The 19,267-nt window shown below is 32.7% G+C and overlaps 2 protein-coding genes across 2 annotated transcripts in view; both read left to right on the forward strand.

Moving 5' to 3' along the window:
* Nucleotides 1-19,267, forward strand: part of LOC139497810 (uncharacterized) — an 83,252-nt gene that overhangs the window by 59,728 nt on the left and 4,257 nt on the right. Inside the window, exon 11 of the mRNA XM_071286044.1 lies at nucleotides 18,945-19,034. Within this exon, the coding sequence (XP_071142145.1) occupies nucleotides 18,945-19,034 (90 nt within the window). The remainder of the gene's footprint in view (nucleotides 1-18,944; nucleotides 19,035-19,267) is intronic.
* LOC139499280 (uncharacterized) lies at nucleotides 895-15,670 on the forward strand. Its single transcript, XM_071287949.1, has 5 exons — nucleotides 895-1,083; nucleotides 4,371-4,463; nucleotides 5,017-5,135; nucleotides 5,531-5,630; nucleotides 6,392-15,670. The coding sequence occupies exon 5, from the start codon at nucleotides 6,395-6,397 to the stop codon at nucleotides 15,668-15,670; it is 9,276 nt and encodes a 3,091-aa protein (XP_071144050.1). The 5' UTR covers nucleotides 895-1,083; nucleotides 4,371-4,463; nucleotides 5,017-5,135; nucleotides 5,531-5,630; nucleotides 6,392-6,394.

The following is a 19,267-nucleotide window of genomic DNA, read 5'->3' on the forward strand; positions in this document are numbered from 1 at the left end:
TTGTTCTTTGAACAATTGGTTTTTAATTATTATTATTTTTTTTTTTCTTCCGCCAACTTTTTTTTCCTTCACTGTTTTTTTGTTTCCCAAGATGTCGCTTAGATATATGGTATATGATATCGAACAGTTAATACGCTTCTGAAACTGACACCGCGTAACAAAAAACTTTACTTTGTAAGAGTTATCTCCCCGAACACTGTTTTTCTTGTTATCTCTAAGGCTTCGCAACCGTATTAGAAACCGACAAATTTATTTTTCCAAATTGCTTGTTATATCCTCAGGATGTTCTGTTTTATTTTGACCGAAGCTATCCGGAGACTCCATATGAGAGTCATCCCCCCTTTTGTATATGATATAAGTGATATGCATTTCTAACTGGTAAACCATAAGTGATAGAGACCTAGGGGCTTTTGATTTAAGATCCTTGGTCCAAAAAAATGAAAATTAGGTCAAGGTCAAAGGTCAAGGTCAAATTATAAATTTTGATTTTGGCTTATTTTCACTTATTTTCATTAACCTTATAAGATATCAACAAATTATTTTTACTAAATTGTTAGTTGCGACATGTCGTAACTTATAAATTTTGGTTGAAAGGGTGCGTTGACAATAAATGGGTGTTTTCACCCCTCTTATATTTAGAATTATGCGTAAAGTGATATTACTCATTAACCATATACATTTATCATGTCATCATTCTCTACTCTTTGTTTGATGATAACTTTTTCTTTATAATGTTAACCTACATCCACACCCTTATACCTATACAATATTTGTTCAGCTGGAACAGAAATTATGGCATGATTAAAGATAGACAAAAGACTAAAGGACATTCAATATAAGGTACGAAATAGAAAAGGTACGAGCGGACCTGATACCCAGACAAGGTACGAACTCACCTCCTACCATTTCCGGTGCATGTTGTACGATTTTGATATTCTTTCGTTATTGATATTTATTATTGAAAAGTGTTGGATGGTAGACTTAGAGGTGTTTTGAATAGACTTTTCTGGTATATACCACGTATTTGGAAAAAAGAGACTGAGAGTATCGTCATTTGTCGTTCAACAGTGACACTGACAACAGGTAAACATACACTGATACATGTACACATCATTTGCCACAATTTGACAAAATAATTTGTATACATGACTTCACTAAAGAAGGATAAACACAATAAAATTGAGAATGGAAATGGGGAATGTGCCAAAGAGACAACAACAGAAGGTCACCTACATGCAACGAGAAATTCCCGTACCCGGAGTCGTCCTTCAGCTGGCCCCTAAACAAAAATATACTAGTTCAGTGATAATGAACGCCATACTCAACTTCAAATTGTACACAAGAAACTAAAAGTTAAAATAATACAAGACTAACAAAGGCCAGAGGCTCCTGACTTGGGACAGGCGGAAAAATGCGGCCGGGTTAAACATGTTAAACACAAGCACTTGTTTTTAATTTGGGAGGTCGACCTATCAGTGTATTGAAAAAAAGTGCCTGTGACTCGTGTGAGCCTGTCAGGGGGGTCTCATTGGGAGTTCTGATCCCGAATCCCACTTGCTGTTTTGTCAGTTTCCTGTATCCCGCTTTAATACGCCATGTACACTATGTATTTAAGCAATTCTCATTGTTTTGTTATTTCCCATGTACCGCTCGATTTGATTTCCCGTTTTCACGGCACAATAATTTGACTTTCACGTGTCACACTTACAAAAAATCGGCTATCCCATGTCACGCTTAGACCGAAATGAGACCCACTGTGAGGCTAAATTATTTACCAGATATTTCATAAATTATTTTAGGTCACCGACACTGTTTTATAATTTACCTTTTATTGATGCCATAGGTCTGTACATGTATGTCTGAGTCAGTCAAAACTATTATTACCTGATTTGAACCCTGTACAGTTGTACAAACATGATCACACAATTATGTTTGTTTTCATTCCTGTTACTGTTAGTACATGATAGATTTTGTTTATTTTTAATTATATATAACTTGGCATGAACTTGATTGTCCAAATCAATGCAAATCATTATGACGTCTTGAAAGGCTATTAATATTTATACTTTTTTTCTTTGGCGTCTGCCTTAAATTGATGTCAAAACACCAAACTCATATTTTCAGTTGGAATTTCAAAGATTTAAAGCTGTATCATTATATAAAAAAGAAGATGTAGAATGATTGCCAATGAGACAACTATCCACAAAAGACCAAAATGACACAAACATTAACAACTATAGGTCACTGTACAGCCTTCAACAAAGCCCATACCGCATAGTCATCTATAAAAGGCCCCGATAAGACAATGTAAAACAATTCAAACGAGAAAACTAACGGCCTTATTTATGTGAAAAAATGAACGAAAAACAAATATGTAACACATAAACAAACGACAACCACTGAATTACAGGCTCCTGACTTGGGACAGGCACATACATGTACATAAATAATGTGGCGGGGTTAAACATGTTAGCGGGATCCCAAACCTCCCCTAACCTGGGACAGTGGTACATGTATAACAGTACAACATGAGAACGAAATATAAAAATCAGTTGAAAAAGGCTTAACTCATCAGTTAGACAAAAAATACAAGTGGACGTGGCCGGGTACATTATGTTTATGTTTATTAAAATGTTTAGCTGATTTCTCTGTAATATGCCTCCTTTAAGGAAGGGCAGTAAGGGGGTATCTGTACAAAAGAACATGAAATAAAATTGCCATTTCACGTTGAACTAACAATTAAACATGTCTTGAACGTAGAAATTTATACTGATTTCACGAAACACAGTGAATAACGAACTGCTGCACATGATATAAAAATGACAAAACACGTTACACGAATTAACCCTTTTTTAGCTCACCTGGCCGAAAGGCCAAGTGAGCTTTTCTCATCACTTGGCGTCCGTCGTCGTCGTCCTGCGTTCACTTTAAAAAAATCTTCTCCTCTGAAACTACTGGGCCAAATTTAACCAAACTTGGCCACAATCATCATTGGGGTATCTAGTTTAAAAAATGTGTCCGGTGACCCGGCCAACCAACCAAGATGGCCGCCATGGCTAAAAATAGAACATAGGGGTAAAATGCAGTTTTTGGCTTATAACTCAAAAACCAAAGCATTTAGAGCAAATCTGACATGGATAATAATGTTCATCAGGTCAAAATCTATCTGCCCTGAAATTTTCAGATGAATCAGACATTTCATTGTTGGGTTACTGCCCCTGAAATGGTAATTTTAAGGAAATTTTGCTGTTTTTGGTTATTATCTTGAATATTATTATAGATAGAGATAAACTGTAAACAGCAATAATGTTCAGCAAAGTAAGATCTACAAATAAGTCAACATGACCAAAATGGTCAGTTGACCACTTTAGGAGTTATTGCCCTTTATAGTCAATTTTTAACCATTTTTCGTAAATCTTAGTAATCTTTTAGAAAAATCTTTTCCTCTGAAACTACTGGGCCAAATTTAACCAAACTTGGCCATAATCATCATTGGGGTATCTGGTTTAAAAAATGTGTCCGGTGACCCGGTTTACCAACCAGGATGGCCGCCATGGCTAAAAATAGAATATAGGGGTAAAATGCAGTTTTTGGCTTATAACTCAAAAACCAAAGCATTTAGAGCAAATCTGACATGGGGGTAATATTGTTCATCAGGTCAAGATCTATCTGCCCTGAAATTTTCAGATGAATCGGACATTCCGTTGTTGGGTTGCTGCCCCTGAAATGATAATTTTAAGGAAATTTTGCTAAGGAAATTTTGCTGTTTTTGGTTATTATCTTGAATATTATTATAGATAGAGATAAACTGTAAACAGCAATAATGTTCAGCAAAGTAAGATCTACAAATAAGTTAATATGACCAAAATGGTCAATTGACCCCCTAAGGAGTAATTGTCCTTTATAGTAAATTTTTAACAATTTTCATTAAATTTGTAAATTTTTTCTAACATTTTCACCGAAACTACTGGACCAAGTTTATTATAGATAGATATAATTGTAAGCAGCAAGAATGTTCAGTAAAGTAAGATGTACAAACACATCACCATCAACAAAACACAATTTTGTCATGAATCCATAGAGATCTGCGTCCTTTGTTTAATATTCACATAGACCAAGGTAAGCGACACAGGCTCTCTAGAGCCTCTCGTTTTTTAATTGATTTTGTATTAACATTGTGTCATCATGGTCATAGATCTACAAATGTATTATTTTTGTTCCAGGTATGTTTTACTTGTTTGTGTTAACATGGTTAATGTCATGTGATTGACATGATTGAGTCCCTTTATAAATTGAAAAATTGTATATTTTTTAGTTCTCCTCAACCAAATAAAGGCAACTGACTGTAATGATAACACTTCTATTTGCAGGCAATATTTTGAGTGACATCAGTTTTCAATTAAATTTGACACTGACTGTTAAAGCTGGTTTATTTGATTTTGGAACATATATAGTAAGCATTGGTAAGTAAATATATTTTTTTTTCAGATATGAAAGCACTCAAGGTAGATCTTCTGCCTTTTGGATTGTAAAATAGCAGAATAGGGTTTGTCAAGAATTTGATATAACAAACATTGTGTGAGTATTGCATGGCAATACATACATGACATAGTCTACTTCTGGTTAAAAAATTAATTTTTGGAACAAAATTCTAAATTAAGCTCAAACATGATTTAAAAGAGGGGCAAAAGATACCAGATGAACAGTCAAACTCTTCAATCGAAAAATAAACAGACAACTATATATGTACACTATATTAAACAAATATCAAATCAATATCTTTTAGCAAGACGAAAAAAATGTTGAAAACTGATTATTTCAGTATATTTTCCAAGTCCAAGCACCATAACTCTGCACAAAATCATCAGACTAGAACAAAATCTGTAAATTGTCATGATAAAACTATAAACCAATTATCAAATCAATATCTTTAAGCATAACAAAAAAAAAGGTGGAAAAAAGATAAACATGTTATGTTAATGTTAACACTGCTACATGTATTAATACTAATTACAGGTATTTCATCAGTTTGTGTTTTGGTGGAGTGGCAAAGGTTCTTGACTACATTTTGACTACATTTGAAGCTGAATGTAAAACTGGTTACATTTATCTTGTAAAGTAAAGTTAACATTGTGGTAAGCTTATTAAGATTTCAAAGCACTTAACCCCCATATCTGGTCCATGACCATGTTAACTAAAGAAATTTCATCCCGAAAATTTGAAAATTGGTTATAAAAAATATATAGTGCATAAACTCACCATATGTCATGTATGTACAAGCAACCCTGAATTTTATTTAAAGGTCCTCATTAGCAGATTTTATTTGCCAGGTGTCTGGTATAGGTTCAAGTACTAGTGAGTCTCTTGTTTTGAACAGTAATTGTTATATAATAGATGTTAAAAAAAAAAGAAAAATTCAAATAAAAGTAAATTGATTTTTTTTAAAAATCTTGGTTGAAAATAATAAAATTTGAAAAAGATAAACATGATAAAGTAAAGTACCGTGTACTGATAACACCTCTTTTTACAGGTATTTCTTCAGTTCTAACTTGTTGGAGTGACAGAGGTTTTTGCTTACATTTGAATCCAACTATAAAAGATCATTTATATCAAGAACTGATATAGTTGTGGTAAGTTAATACAGCTTTTTCAGATGTTGAAGGAACATTTGATTTAGTTATATAGTTGACAAAAATTCAAATACAATTATTTGTTTGTTTCAAAACTTTCTAAAAGTGAAATTGTGAAATACTCATTGTTAGCAGTCAGTTTTGATATTAATTTATAAAAATAATCTTAAAAACATTGATGATGTATTATTGACTTGAAAGTAAAAAGTTATTAAAAAGGAAAAAGTAACTAGGCAGCCACTGTGATGATTCCTTTTTTTTTTTAACTTGTTCAATCACAAAAAAAATAATTAAATACATGCATGACATGTAAAACGATATATACATTTTTTATTAATATTATGACATGAAATCAAACCTAGAAAAATTGTCAATTTACTTACACCATGTACACCATTGCATGTGCTTGCTTGTGTATCATGTGAATTGATATTTATGTTTACATCATGATGTATTTGCTATACAATTCTTTGAAGATCTTCTTGAAGTTACTTTTATGGTGTCTATTCTATTTATATATACTTTATTCTGATAAACCGCTTTATCATTCATAACTCTAATAAAATTGCACAAATTTTCTTAGCTTAGATTGTTAAGATGTACTCATAAGTTCCCTGAACTTATGAATATTACAATGGTTTGTGAATTTTTTATCTAAGTATTTATTTATACAATGAATTGATATTCCAGGAATTTTACTCTATTTTTATTCATTCTAATTCTCTAATAGTTGATATCAAGGTTTTTGTTTAATTTTTTAGACAATGCCACGTAGAGGTAGTAAAAAAAGCGATTTGACAAAAAGGAAAGAGCAAAGAGATAGAATGAGAGAGAAAAGAGTTAAGCAGACTGATGACAAGAACCTCATCTCCACGGTCAATCAGAGCGACACCTCTCTAAACTGTCCAATAAATAATGATCAGAGCGTCATCTCTCAAAACTGTCCTATACATAATGATCAGAGCGTCATCTCTCAAAACTGTCCTATACATAATGATCAGAGCGTCATCTCTCAAAACTGTCCTATAAATAATGATCAGAGCCTCAACTCTTTAAACTGTCCTATACAACAAGATCAGAGCCTCAACTCTATAAACTGTCCTATAAATATTGATCAGAGCATCAACTCTATAAACTGTTTTACAAGCAATGATCAGAGCGTCAACTCTCTAAACTGTCCTTTTGAACAAGATCAGAGTGTCAACTCTATAAACTATCCTACAAACAATTTTCAGAGCGTCAACTCTATAAACTGTTCTACCAACAATGATCAGAGCGTCAACTCTATAAACTGTTCTACAAACAATGATCAGAGCGTCAACTCTATAAACTGTTTTACAAACAATGATCAGAGTGTCAACTCTCTAAACTGTCCTTATGATACTGAAACAATCAAATTAAATCCATCAATCAAATCAGAATCAAATCGATCAATCAAATCTGAATCAACTATATCAATAAAATTAAACAAAACAACTAAATCAATCAAACTAAATAAATTAATGAAATCAAAAGTAGATCCTGAATCATCTACATCAAAACTAGATTATGAATCAGTTGAATCAATTAAAAATAATCTGGATAATGAATCAGTTAGAATAAATCTGGATTTTGAATCTGTTGAAACAAATTATGCTTTTGAATCAAATGGAACAAATCTGGATTATGAAGTGGTTAATAGAACTCTGGATAATGAAAAGGTTGAATCAAATCTGGGCTATGAATCAAGGAAATCAAAACAGAGTTCGAAAAGCACATACAATTTAAAAGAAACTATGGTTTCAAATTTAAATGATACAATCCAATTGGGTACAAACTTGGAAAAAAAATCAAGTGATGCAAAAAATGAACACACAAATAGTCTTGAATTCTTGAAGAATATTGGGAGCATAATTAATGAAAAAGAAAATATACAGATGGATTTTAACGATTTTTTAGAATTTGAACAAGATGACAATTTGCTGAAACTGTATAGTCAAAGGAACAAAAGAACAATACCTGAAAACAGTATAGAGGCTCGTAGATCACTTTTTGATAATTGGGTAGTTCAAGGTAGTTTTCATCAAGGAGATATCAGATTTGGAATTAACAGTGGGAAGCAATGTGTTGCAAACTGTTTATCAGCTCTGGCCCATAGTAAATTTAAAGATCTAAATGATTGGAATCAGATTTATTTAGACAATGTTTTGATAGATGGAAACAGAATATATAGCCGTATTCATGGTGATAATATTCATTTACTTGTATCAGACCTACCAGACATGATTGACATGTCAGGAATGTTACTGAAAATATCAAGAAAAGAATCAATAACAGCTGTTGTAGATACTTCTGGAACTATAAATTTTAGTGAATTTGGAAATTCTTTACCTTTAGACCAAGCTTTACAAGAGTCTCTCATAGACTATGATGCTTGCTTTATATGTGCATATGACACTACTTTTTTAGCCTTGAAACATAATCAAGATTTACTTTTGTTTGATTCTCATGCACGAAATAAGCTTGGCTTTAAGGACAGCGATGGTAAAAGTTTACTTTTAAAGTTAAGCAATCTGGATCACCTATACCAGTACTGTTGCAACATGATGGCTGGTGCAAGTCAAAATCAATGGTTTGAAGTGACAGGAGTCAGTATTTGTATTTTTGGACAAGAACCTAAGATCAAAACTAACGATGAACTTTCCGGAAGTCATAAACCATTAATCACCAGTGAATTTAAATTGTCTGAAATTTTAGAAACTGTAAACAAAGATGAGATTCCTAAAAGTCAAGAAAATATTACTCAGATCAGCAATATATCGACAGAAATACCCCAGTTGAACATTTGCAGTAATGACATTGAGAACGTTAATAAAGTACACATTAATGAGGTTATTACTGATGATGAATCTGATATTGAGATATTATCTACAGCAGAATGTTTTTATGATTTCATACCCTTGAAAACACTCTTAAAGAGGAAGCTTTGTAAATTTGTTAATATACCAAGCAAGAAAATATCCAAACAGAATTCTACAAATTTTTATAACATAGGCCAACCAACTGCTTGCAAGACTATTTCAGGTGATGGAAATTGCTTATTTCGAGCCATTTCATATTCACTCTCTAATAGACAAGAATATTTTGGAGACATACGAAGGGCAATAGTTGATCATTTGTTAAGAAATGCAGAAGTTTTCAAGTCATTTTTACAGCCAAGATTTAAAACTGTAGAAGAGCATATACAAACTCTCAGAATGGAAGAAAATAATGTATGGGGAACTGAACTGGAAATAGTAGCTTGTGCTGACCTCCTTAAAACAGACATTTATACTTTTTTTAATGGTACATGGATTAAATATTCTTCATCTCAAATAAACAGCAATAATTGTGTTACTGATCAAGCAATTTATCTTCAACATAATGGAGATATCAATCATTATGAAGTTGTCACAGCCGTAAAACAAAAGACTATATCACCAAATGGATTACAATCTAAACAAGAACATGAGTATGACATTTCAAGGAAATCTGAGGTATCAACAAAGAAAATGAAAATTGACGAAAATCAAATGAATGACTCCCTCAACAATACTGATTCAAAAGTCTTAAAAAATGAAAAAGAAAAAATCAGGTACATGACAGATGATAAATTTAGAGCTAGAAAGATAGACACATCTAAAAGAAAATATCAGGAGAATGAAGGAATACGTTCAAAAAAAATATGTTCAGGTATTAAAAAATATGAAGAAAATGAAACATACAGAGAGAATTTGATACAAGCAGGTATTCAGAAATATGAAGAAGATGAAGATTACAGAAATATCTTAATACAAGCAGGAATTGAGAAATATAAAGAAGACAATGAGTACAGGGAAAAGCTGAAACAAGCTAGTATACACAAGTATAAAGCAAATGAAAAGCACAAAGAACATGTAAAACAAGAAAGTATACACAAGTATAAAACAGATGATAAGCACAAGGAACATGTAATACAAGAAAGTATACACAAGTATAAAACAGATGAAAAGCACAAGGAACATGTCAAACACGAAAGTATACACAAGTATAAAACAGATGAAAAGCACAAGGAACATGTCAAACAAGAAAGTATACACAAGTATAAAACAGATGAAAAGCACAAGGAACATGTCAAACAAGAAAGTATGCACAAATATAAAACAGATGAAAAGCACAAGGAACATGTGAAACAAGAAAGTATACACAAGTATAAAACAGATGAAAAGCACAAGGAACATGTGAAACAAGAAAGTATACACAAGTATAAAACAGATGAAAAGCACAAGGAACATGTCAAACAAGAAAGTATACACAAGTATAATACAGATGAAAATCACAAGAAACATGTGAAACAAGAAAGTATACACAGGTATAAAACAGATGAAAAGCACAAGAAAAATGTCAAACACGAAAGTATACACAAGTATAAAACAGATGAAAAGCACAAGGAACATGTCAAACAAGAAAGTATACACAAGTATAAAACAGATGAAAAGCACAAGGAACATGTCAAACAAGAAAGTATACACAAGTATAATACAGATGAAAATCACAAGAAACATGTGAAACAAGAAAGTATACACAAATATAAAATGGATGAAAAGCACAAGGAACATGTGAAACAAGCAAGTATACACAAGTATGCAAATGATGATGCACACAGAATTAAGATTAAACAACAAACATCAGTACGTCGTGAAAATCTTCAGGTAGAAAACAAGCAAATAAATGAGGTAATTAGAAAATTTAAAGTTGAAGTTAACAAAGGTCCAGAATGTGTGTGTGCTTGTTGTTTGAGGTTGTTTTTTGAAAAACAGGTTCAGATCTGCAAGAAAGAGTATTATGATAATTCCATATTTGATTTAGTTACAACAGATAAATACCAACACAAATGTACAGATGATTGTAAGACAAATTGTGCTTTTGAAGGAACATGTAGAACAAGTCTGTGGATCTGTTATACTTGTCATCGTAAAATGTTGAAAGGTAAAATACCTGCAGACTCCTTTTCAAATAGTCTATTACTAGAAGATGTTCCAGTAGAGTTAAAACAGCTTAATTCAATCGAGCAACAACTTATCGCCCAGAACATTCCTTTTATGAAAATAATGGCTTTACCAAAAGGAGGACAAAAAGGGGTTCACGGACCTGTAGTGTGTGTGCCATCTGATTTGAAAAAAGTAACTTCTATATTACCCCGATCTGAAGATGAAAGTCTATTACTGAAAGTTAAGTTAAAGAGAAAGCTTAGCTACAAAGGATATGACAAATATCAATTTGTAAGACCAAACCATTTAGAGCAAGCTCTTTTGTATTTAAAGGATCAAAACATATGGTATAAAGATGTGGCTATCAACAAAGAATGGTTGAATCCAATTCCTGAATTAAATGATGATCAAGTAGTAGATGATGAATCGGAATCTGATGATACTGAGCTAGTGAGGGAAAACATAAAAGAGGAAGAAAAAATAAAAACAACGTCCTCTACAACAGGCAATGAAAGAGAAATTGAAAGCGAACCTGCTAGCTATATTGATGATAGATTACGTGGTGTTCAGTTAGATACTTGTTTACAACCTGCTGATATTGGACAAGAGGCTTTAGATTTATGCTTTGACCAAGTTTTTAACATTGCTCCAGCAGAAAATAACAGTCCTCTTAGTGTTCTCCAAGAATCAGGAATTGAAGCTAAAACTTTTCCTGTTCATTTTCCAACCGGTAAAAATACATTTGATGAAATCCGTGAAGAAAAACTGACAATTGGAAGGTACTTTAATCTTCGATTGATGAGTGTTGAAAATAGATTTGCAAGGGATACATCCTACATATTTTTCAGTCAATATTTAACAGAACTCAACAGTGTGATTTCAAATGTACAGATATCTCTCAGAAAAGAATGCCCTTTTTCTAAAGAGGGAAATAAAATTACTGGAGAAATGCTGTGCAATAAGGAAACCTTGAAAGAGTTGTTTAAAAAAGATGAAGCTATTAAATATTTAAAACCTATTAGAGGAACTCCCCCATACTGGCAAAGCTCACAGAAAGATATATTTGCAATGATCAGACAGTTAGGTGTGCCAACATTCTTCTGTTCTTTTTCTTCAGCAGACTTCAGATGGTCTGAAATTGTTAATACAATTTTAAAACAACAGGGTGACATAAGAAATACTGAAAATATGACATGGGATGAAAAATGTAAAGTTCTTTGTAGCAATCCTGTTACAGCAGCAAGAATGTTCAATAATAGATTCAATACATTTCTAAAGGATGTTATCATGTCAGAAGCTGAACCAATCGGGAAAATAATTGACTATTTTTACAGAGTTGAATTCCAACAAAGAGGTTCTCCTCACACCCATTGTTTGTTTTGGGTAGAAAATGCTCCAAAATATGGTGAAGATAACAATGAAGAAGTTATGAGTTTTATTGACAAGTATGTTACATGCGAGATACCAGATGAAAAGGTAGATAAAGAATTACATGACATTGTTATGGCAGTACACCAACACAGCAAAAATCATTCAAAAACATGTAAGAAAAAAGGAACAGTATGTCGTTTTAATTTCCCAAGACCTCCTTCAACTAAAACATTCATCTCTGAACCAAGTAAACCAGATAAGGATACTAAAAAAGACGAAAAAGTAGCAAAAGAAATATTGTCTGGATTGTGGAAAGTTATAAAAGAGCATGAAAATGAAAACTTAGATGTATCTGAAATTTTCAATAAGTCAGGTCTTACTCAAGAAAGCTTTGAAAAGTATTTTCGTTTCATCACCAATCGAAACACCGTAGTTCTTAAACGTGAGCCAAATGAAATTAACACCAATCAGTATAATCCACATCTTTTAAGGGCTTGGAATGCAAACATGGACATACAGTATATTTTGGATGCATTTTCCTGTGTTGTATACATTATAAGTTACATAAGTAAATCTGAGCGAGAGCTAGGATTACTCCTCCAACAAACCAAAAATGAAGCTGAAGAAGGAAATTTAAATGCACAACAGACTTTGAAAAAAATTGGAACTTCATACCTTCATCATAGAGAGGTTAGTGCACAAGAAGCTGTTTTTAGAGTTACTGGATTAAGACTAAGAGAATGTTCTAGAAAAGTAGAATTTATACCTGTTGGTGAAAACCCATGTAGAATGAGCATTCCTCTGAAAGACCTTGAGAAACAACAAAGTTATAAATCTTCCAACAGGAAAAGGAGTAATAGTGACAGTGAAGATGAAAATGATGATGAAAATAAAATTTGGATGAACAGTATAGTTGATAGGTATAAAGGTAGACCACACATTGATTTGTTTATCAAAATGTGCCTTGCAAGTTTTGGTTCAGAATACAGTGTGTTACGAGAGTCACAGTTACCCCAGAAAATTAATGAAAAAACAACCTTCAAACTTGATGGCAACCTTGGACATATTAGAAAGCGCACAAGAACCTCACCTGCAGTTATCAAATATCCACGTTTCTCACAGGAAACTTCTCCTGAGAAATACTTCCAAAGCATATTGCAACTATTTTTACCATACAGGCATGATGAACAGTTAAAACCTCCACTATTTAATACATATGAAAATTTCTTCACTTGTGGTAGAGTTAAGTTTACAGGGGATAATACTTTGACTTCTGTAAAGGAAGTTGTTATCAAAAACATGGCAGATTTTGTGAAAACTGGTCAAGAGTTAGAGGATGCAGAAAATCAATTGCATGAAACAGATCCAAAAGAAGATGCATGGTGTGAATTATGTCCAGAATCAGAACTGAACAGAAGAGAATGTATTGATGAAGGGAAAGTAACAAGTGTGATTGAAGAAGATTTGTCAGAAGCAACAATACCAGATTTGAATAATGCAAAAAGCTCATCATCTGTTGGAACTAATCTGCTGTCAGTTTCCCTCACAAAAAATGAAATTATTCCAAGACTCAGAAGTTTGAATGTGAAGCAGAGACGAATTCTCTATAAAGTGAGAGATTGGTGCATTCAGAAAGCAAATGGAAAAATACCAAAACCTTTACATGTATTCATAACAGGAGGAGCTGGAACGGGTAAAAGTCACTTGATCAAGTGTATACAATATGAAGCAACTCGAATATTAGCACAAACTTCAGAGAATCCAGATGATCTAACAGTATTGTTAACAGCTCCAACTGGTACAGCTGCATTTAATATCCATGGATTGACGATTCACAGTGCTCTTGGAATTTTCAAATCACTGTCAGCTGATCATGCAACTCTAAGTGAAGACAAAATAAATTCACTCAGAACAAAGTTAGAGAATTTGCAAATCCTGATCATCGATGAAATTTCAATGGTCAACAAGAAATTGTTGTTTTTCATTCATGAGCGACTTAGACAAGTGAAAAAAAGACCAGATAATTGTTTATTTGGAGGTGTTTCAATAATTGCTGTTGGCGATTTTTATCAGCTGCCACCAGTAAGAACAAAAAGGGTAGACAAATTATATGTAAACGACCCCTCTAATCCCTCAAATCATCTTTGGAATGGTTTGTTTGAAATTGCTGAGTTAGATGAAATTATGCGTCAACGCGAGGATAGCTTGTTTGCAGAACTTTTAAACAGGTTACGTGTTAAACAAAAAAATGAAAATTTGACTTCTTTTGATATGGAAACTTTAATCAGATGTTTAGGTGATGGACACGATGAAGCCTTGCACATATACTCTACAAATGCAGAGGTTGATACTTTTAACAAGGAGATGATATTGAAGTTATGTACAGAACCAAAACTAATTGAAGCAGAAGACTATGAAAAAAACAAAACATCAGGAAAATTGACCCTGAAAAAAGTCCATTGTACAAAGTCAGATGTCTGTCTTCCAATATCTATTCTTTTAGCTGAGGGAGCAAGAGTAATGCTTATCAAGAATGAGGACACATCAGATGGTTTAGTAAATGGAGTAATGGGAACAGTAATTTCTATAAAAGACTACTCAGTTAATTCACTCCCAAGTGCCATATTTGTTTTCTTTGACAATGAAAGAGTTGGAAAAAATGCAAAGTTGCAAAAAATCATCTGTGGAAAACGCTGTGTTGGTTTAAAGCCTTCAAGTGAAGACATTCCTTTAAGTACCTGTGTACGTAAACAGTTTCCATTGAAACTAGCCTGGGCTTGCACTATTCATAAAGTTCAAGGATTGACAGTTGAAGAATGTGTTGTTGATTTAAATAAATGTTTCACTTATGGTCAAGCATACGTTGCCCTTAGCAGAGTTACCTCAAAATCAGGTCTTCATATTAAAAGCATAGAAACTGAAAAACTTGACAAGAAAATTTTCTGTGATCCTGATATTGTAAAGGGTGTTGCAGAAATGACTAGATTTTTACCTGAAGTTGAGGATGAAAGAGAGGAACAGAAAGATATTGTCCAGATAATGTATCACAATATTCAAGGTTTGCAGGCTCATGCAGAAGATCTTAAACAAAATCCAGACGTTATAGGTGTCGATTTCATTTGTCTTACTGAAACCTGGGCTAATCAGGAATTTGCTTGCTTTGAAATGATTGGATATGATGGTTTTCATTTGCCGCGATCTCAAGCTTTTGAAAATGACAACTCTTACTATTCATCTTTAAAGGAAATGCAGCATGGTGGTGTGTGTGTATTTTATAAGCATTCATCCGAAACTGAACTATGCAACTTGGCCTCAAACTTGGAATGTATAATTTTCAAGATAAAAACTGAAAATATTTTAGTTGCTACGATCTACAGAACTCAGAAGTATAATGTCGGAAAATTTTTGGAGAACTTGGAGACATTAATCTGTAAGATGCAAGAATTATCAGAAAAAATTGTAATTATTGGTGATTTTAATCAAGATATTTTAAAAGGATGTTATACAGTATTAAATTTCATGCAATCAAAAGGTTTCAACCAGCTTGTCAATAGTCCAACAACAGAGGGTGGTACACTAATTGATCATGTGTATGTCAGAGGATGTCCTGATATATCAGTTGCAATAATGCCCACATATTACAGCTACCATGAGGCACTTAGAATAGTACTTAAAAGTTGAAGACCCAACAAAGATTTGTACATGAAAATGTTAAAAAAAAACAGATTGTTTTAATTTCGTTTTCAAACATTTAAAAAAAATATTTTAATTTTGATTTCAAACACAGAAAAAATATAAAAATAATGCCTCCTAAAGTCCAACCCTTCGTCCCCGTCGTAGGAGGCGGATATCAGCACTAACGCATAATTTAGTGCTGATAACAAACAGGGCCCTGGCAGTGACCAGTGAACAATGTTTGGTCTTGCTGAATATGCATGAAATATTTGCAACAGCATGTTTAGCAGACAACACTCAGTGTAGGTGTTCTATTTATTAATTTAATGCTTTTTTCATAATGCTGTGTTTTAGTCTCACCTTTTCAATCAATGACTCAAAAATTGTGGCCCATTCAATAATGATATTAAGCATCAGCAAATAATTTTTTTAAAATGGAAAAAAGTTTTAATGAATGTCATTTTTTTTTTCAGAATAAAAATCAACATTTCCAAGACAGTTTTTCTTAGCAGTGAGAAGAGAGATTTAAATCTCAATTGTTTTAGCTCTTGTGCATTGTTTTATATATAAAATTGCAAATGCCATGAGATGAAATAGTTGATAATGATCAGTCAGCAAAGAATAAAAATGTGAATCAGGTGTTTTTAGAGAATTGTTAGTTGTGACAGGTTTTTTTAAATTTGAGCTGAAAAGGTACGTAGACATTTTATGGGATTTTTGCCCCTTTTATATCTAGTATTAGCTGTATGGTTATATAACTCATTAACAATATATAGTAGAGACTTAGTCTTTTGATTTGAGGCCCGTTTTTCATGACCTTGAAATTGTGGTCAAGGTTTAAGTTTGATTTGTCGTTACCTTTGCTTTAACTTTAAATTTCTGCATGATAAAGCTATGGAACTTTGTGCTTTAAGTTGTAAGCCATATGATTTTGAAAAAAACTACTGGAAATAAATTTGGTAAACAGGAAGTGGCTACTTTTTCTACCTTAATGCAAAAGTATATATTTTGAAATTCGGAATACACAAAGCTATCATCTAGCACTGAAAATTACATTTCTAAATGAGGTTTGCTTCTTTCAACATTTAAATATATGTTATTGGGTTGAAAGACCTACAATTGTTCTCTGAACAATTGGTTTTTAATTATTATTATTATTCTTCCGTTAAACTTTGACAAATTTAGCCGCGTTAACCGTAAGACGTGTCGCTTTCATATTCACACTTTGTATAGGTGTCATGAATACCTATCTGGAACTCACCCTGTGAGTCAAAATATTTTGTCGGTTCGGAGTAATCCCTCCGAAACCCAAAAACCTTGTTATCGTTCCAACACCATAACCGTAATAGGTAGAAAAAAAACAAAGGGTGAAATTTGTTCAGGACCAGACCCCTGTTCTTCGTTACATTTGGATCGAAAAGATTCAACGACTCATTGGTAGGGTTATGCCCCTATGAAAATTAACCGGTGTCGGTTGACCACCAAAACTCAGAAACCGTAAGTCGTAGACACCTAGGATCTTCACCATTCATCATCAATTGATGTATCTTTGTAAAATACCTCAAGGTCAAATTTGTATGTTGACCTTGACCTTTGACCTAACACCTTGTTATGGGATAATCTCAGAAACCATTATACTTACAGAAGTTTTAAATAGTGGAAAATGTTTGGGTCATTACGGCGCAACTTTGTTACATTTTGACCGAAGAGATTTTACCTTTTTTTAAGGGGCATAACCCCTGTTTTAGGTTTCTGGTAAGACAAAATCAGGTTTTACTATATAACCAAAGGTCCTAGACACATGGGGTCTTCAGCAATAACATTGAGGACTAATGACCTTGACAAAGGTCAAAAGGTCAAAGGTCAAGGTCATGTCCCAGATAGCGAATTTAGTGTTTTAAACCTTATACAAAGGATTTTTAGTGTGTTTTAAAGCTTTTTAAGGTTGACCTTGACCTTTGACCTTTCACTTTTTATTGGATATCTCAAAAACTATTATACTTACAGAAATAGTAAATAGTGCAAAATGTTCAGGACATTGGGGACTATTGACCTTGATAAAGGTCAACAGGTCAAAGGTCAAGGTCATGTCCCAAATAGCGGATTATGTGTTTTTGACCTTATTGAAAGGGTTTTTAGAGTGTAATAAAGCTTTTCAATACATTCTACGTCTATTTAAACATGTATTTTACATTACAAAAGGAAAGACCTCTCAATTGTTCAAGAACAATTGACAGTTTAATTGTAATTGTATATGTTCTTGTATTAAATTGGCACCAATATATGTATGTTTACTATGTTTTTTAAGAGAATAAATTGATATGTCTCCCTCAGTCAGGCTTCAGTTGCTTTTGGTTAACCTTATTGATTTGGTATATTTTTGAAGACTAACATACACTGGACAATTGTTATTAGGTTTGCGGATGTTATGAACATTTCTTCATTTCCAATTTAACCAGAATATTGGGATGTACCTTTAGTCATGCTTGAATGACTTTTGAATTTTGCTTGTTTAGTTATTCGAAGTCATTTGTGTGATAACAGTTCACACCAGATTGACATACATAGTCTATATAGTCATGCTCTGCTGAAAGAAAAGTACAAAGGGATATTTAACTCTTTAAGGTTGTTATTTACACAGGGAAATCGCAATTTATCAAATTCCTGTAGTTTAAGATAATTGCTACAATGAGATAACATTGTATATTGTTATACATGTTATATGTCCCATTAATGATTTATAAATTTAAGTAGAGTAATGAACATTGAATAGTGTATACTTATTGACTGGGTATGAGTAAAAGAGTAGGTTTATTGTCCCCCAGGTGCACGGCAATAGTTGTATCCAAAGGGACAATAAACTTACTATTCCACGAATATCCAGTCAGTAAGTGTTTTATTTCACCCATAGAGACATCAGACAATAAATGTCAGGGCTAAATCAACTATCGTAATAGAAACATAATCATATTGTGTAATATTTACTTTGTATATATTCTGAATGGTAAAGCTGCGTTCTGCACTGATACAACCCTAGATACAAGAGGTAAAACTCGACGTTGCAACTCCCGCAGCATTCTCAAAATTAGCCAATCCTGTAGCTGCATTTGAAATTCCATGAAATATGATGATGCTTGCGGTCAAATAGTTTCACTGAGCATGCTGAGGTCCAATAGTTCAATGCTTGCAATTTTAAAAAATAGTGAAAATATTGTACTTTTTTATATAGAAAATGATGACTGAGGAATGATAATGGTAACTATTCTGTAATTTGTTTTAGCTGACAGAGAAATCTGAAAAAAATCAACATGTTCCAGGATCTTATTCTTGCATAGAAAACAACAGTCAAATCCAAACTACATCCACAAAGGTAACACTCTACTGTTGAAATTATACAACATGTATACACTAGTATTATGTAAATAGATGTAATTTTTTGTAACTACATGTAATAGTGTAGGAAGTTTTAGATTAATCATAATAGCGTCAATAGCATTTTTCACTGGTTAAGTGCTATTAATTATGTTTGAATTGACCAGAGCTATTACATGTACCAGGGTTTTCGATATCACAAACTAGTCAAAACATTTACTAAATTTTATC

The sequence above is a fragment of the Mytilus edulis genome, chromosome 12, assembly GCF_963676685.1.
Source record: "Mytilus edulis chromosome 12, xbMytEdul2.2, whole genome shotgun sequence".
Taxonomy (NCBI): domain Eukaryota; kingdom Metazoa; phylum Mollusca; class Bivalvia; order Mytilida; family Mytilidae; genus Mytilus; species Mytilus edulis.

Excerpts from the sequence above, each read along its gene's own strand:
- LOC139499280 (XM_071287949.1), top strand. The coding sequence starts at position 6,395 with ATGCCACGTAGAGGTAGTAAAAAAAGCGATTTGACAAAAAGGAAAGAG.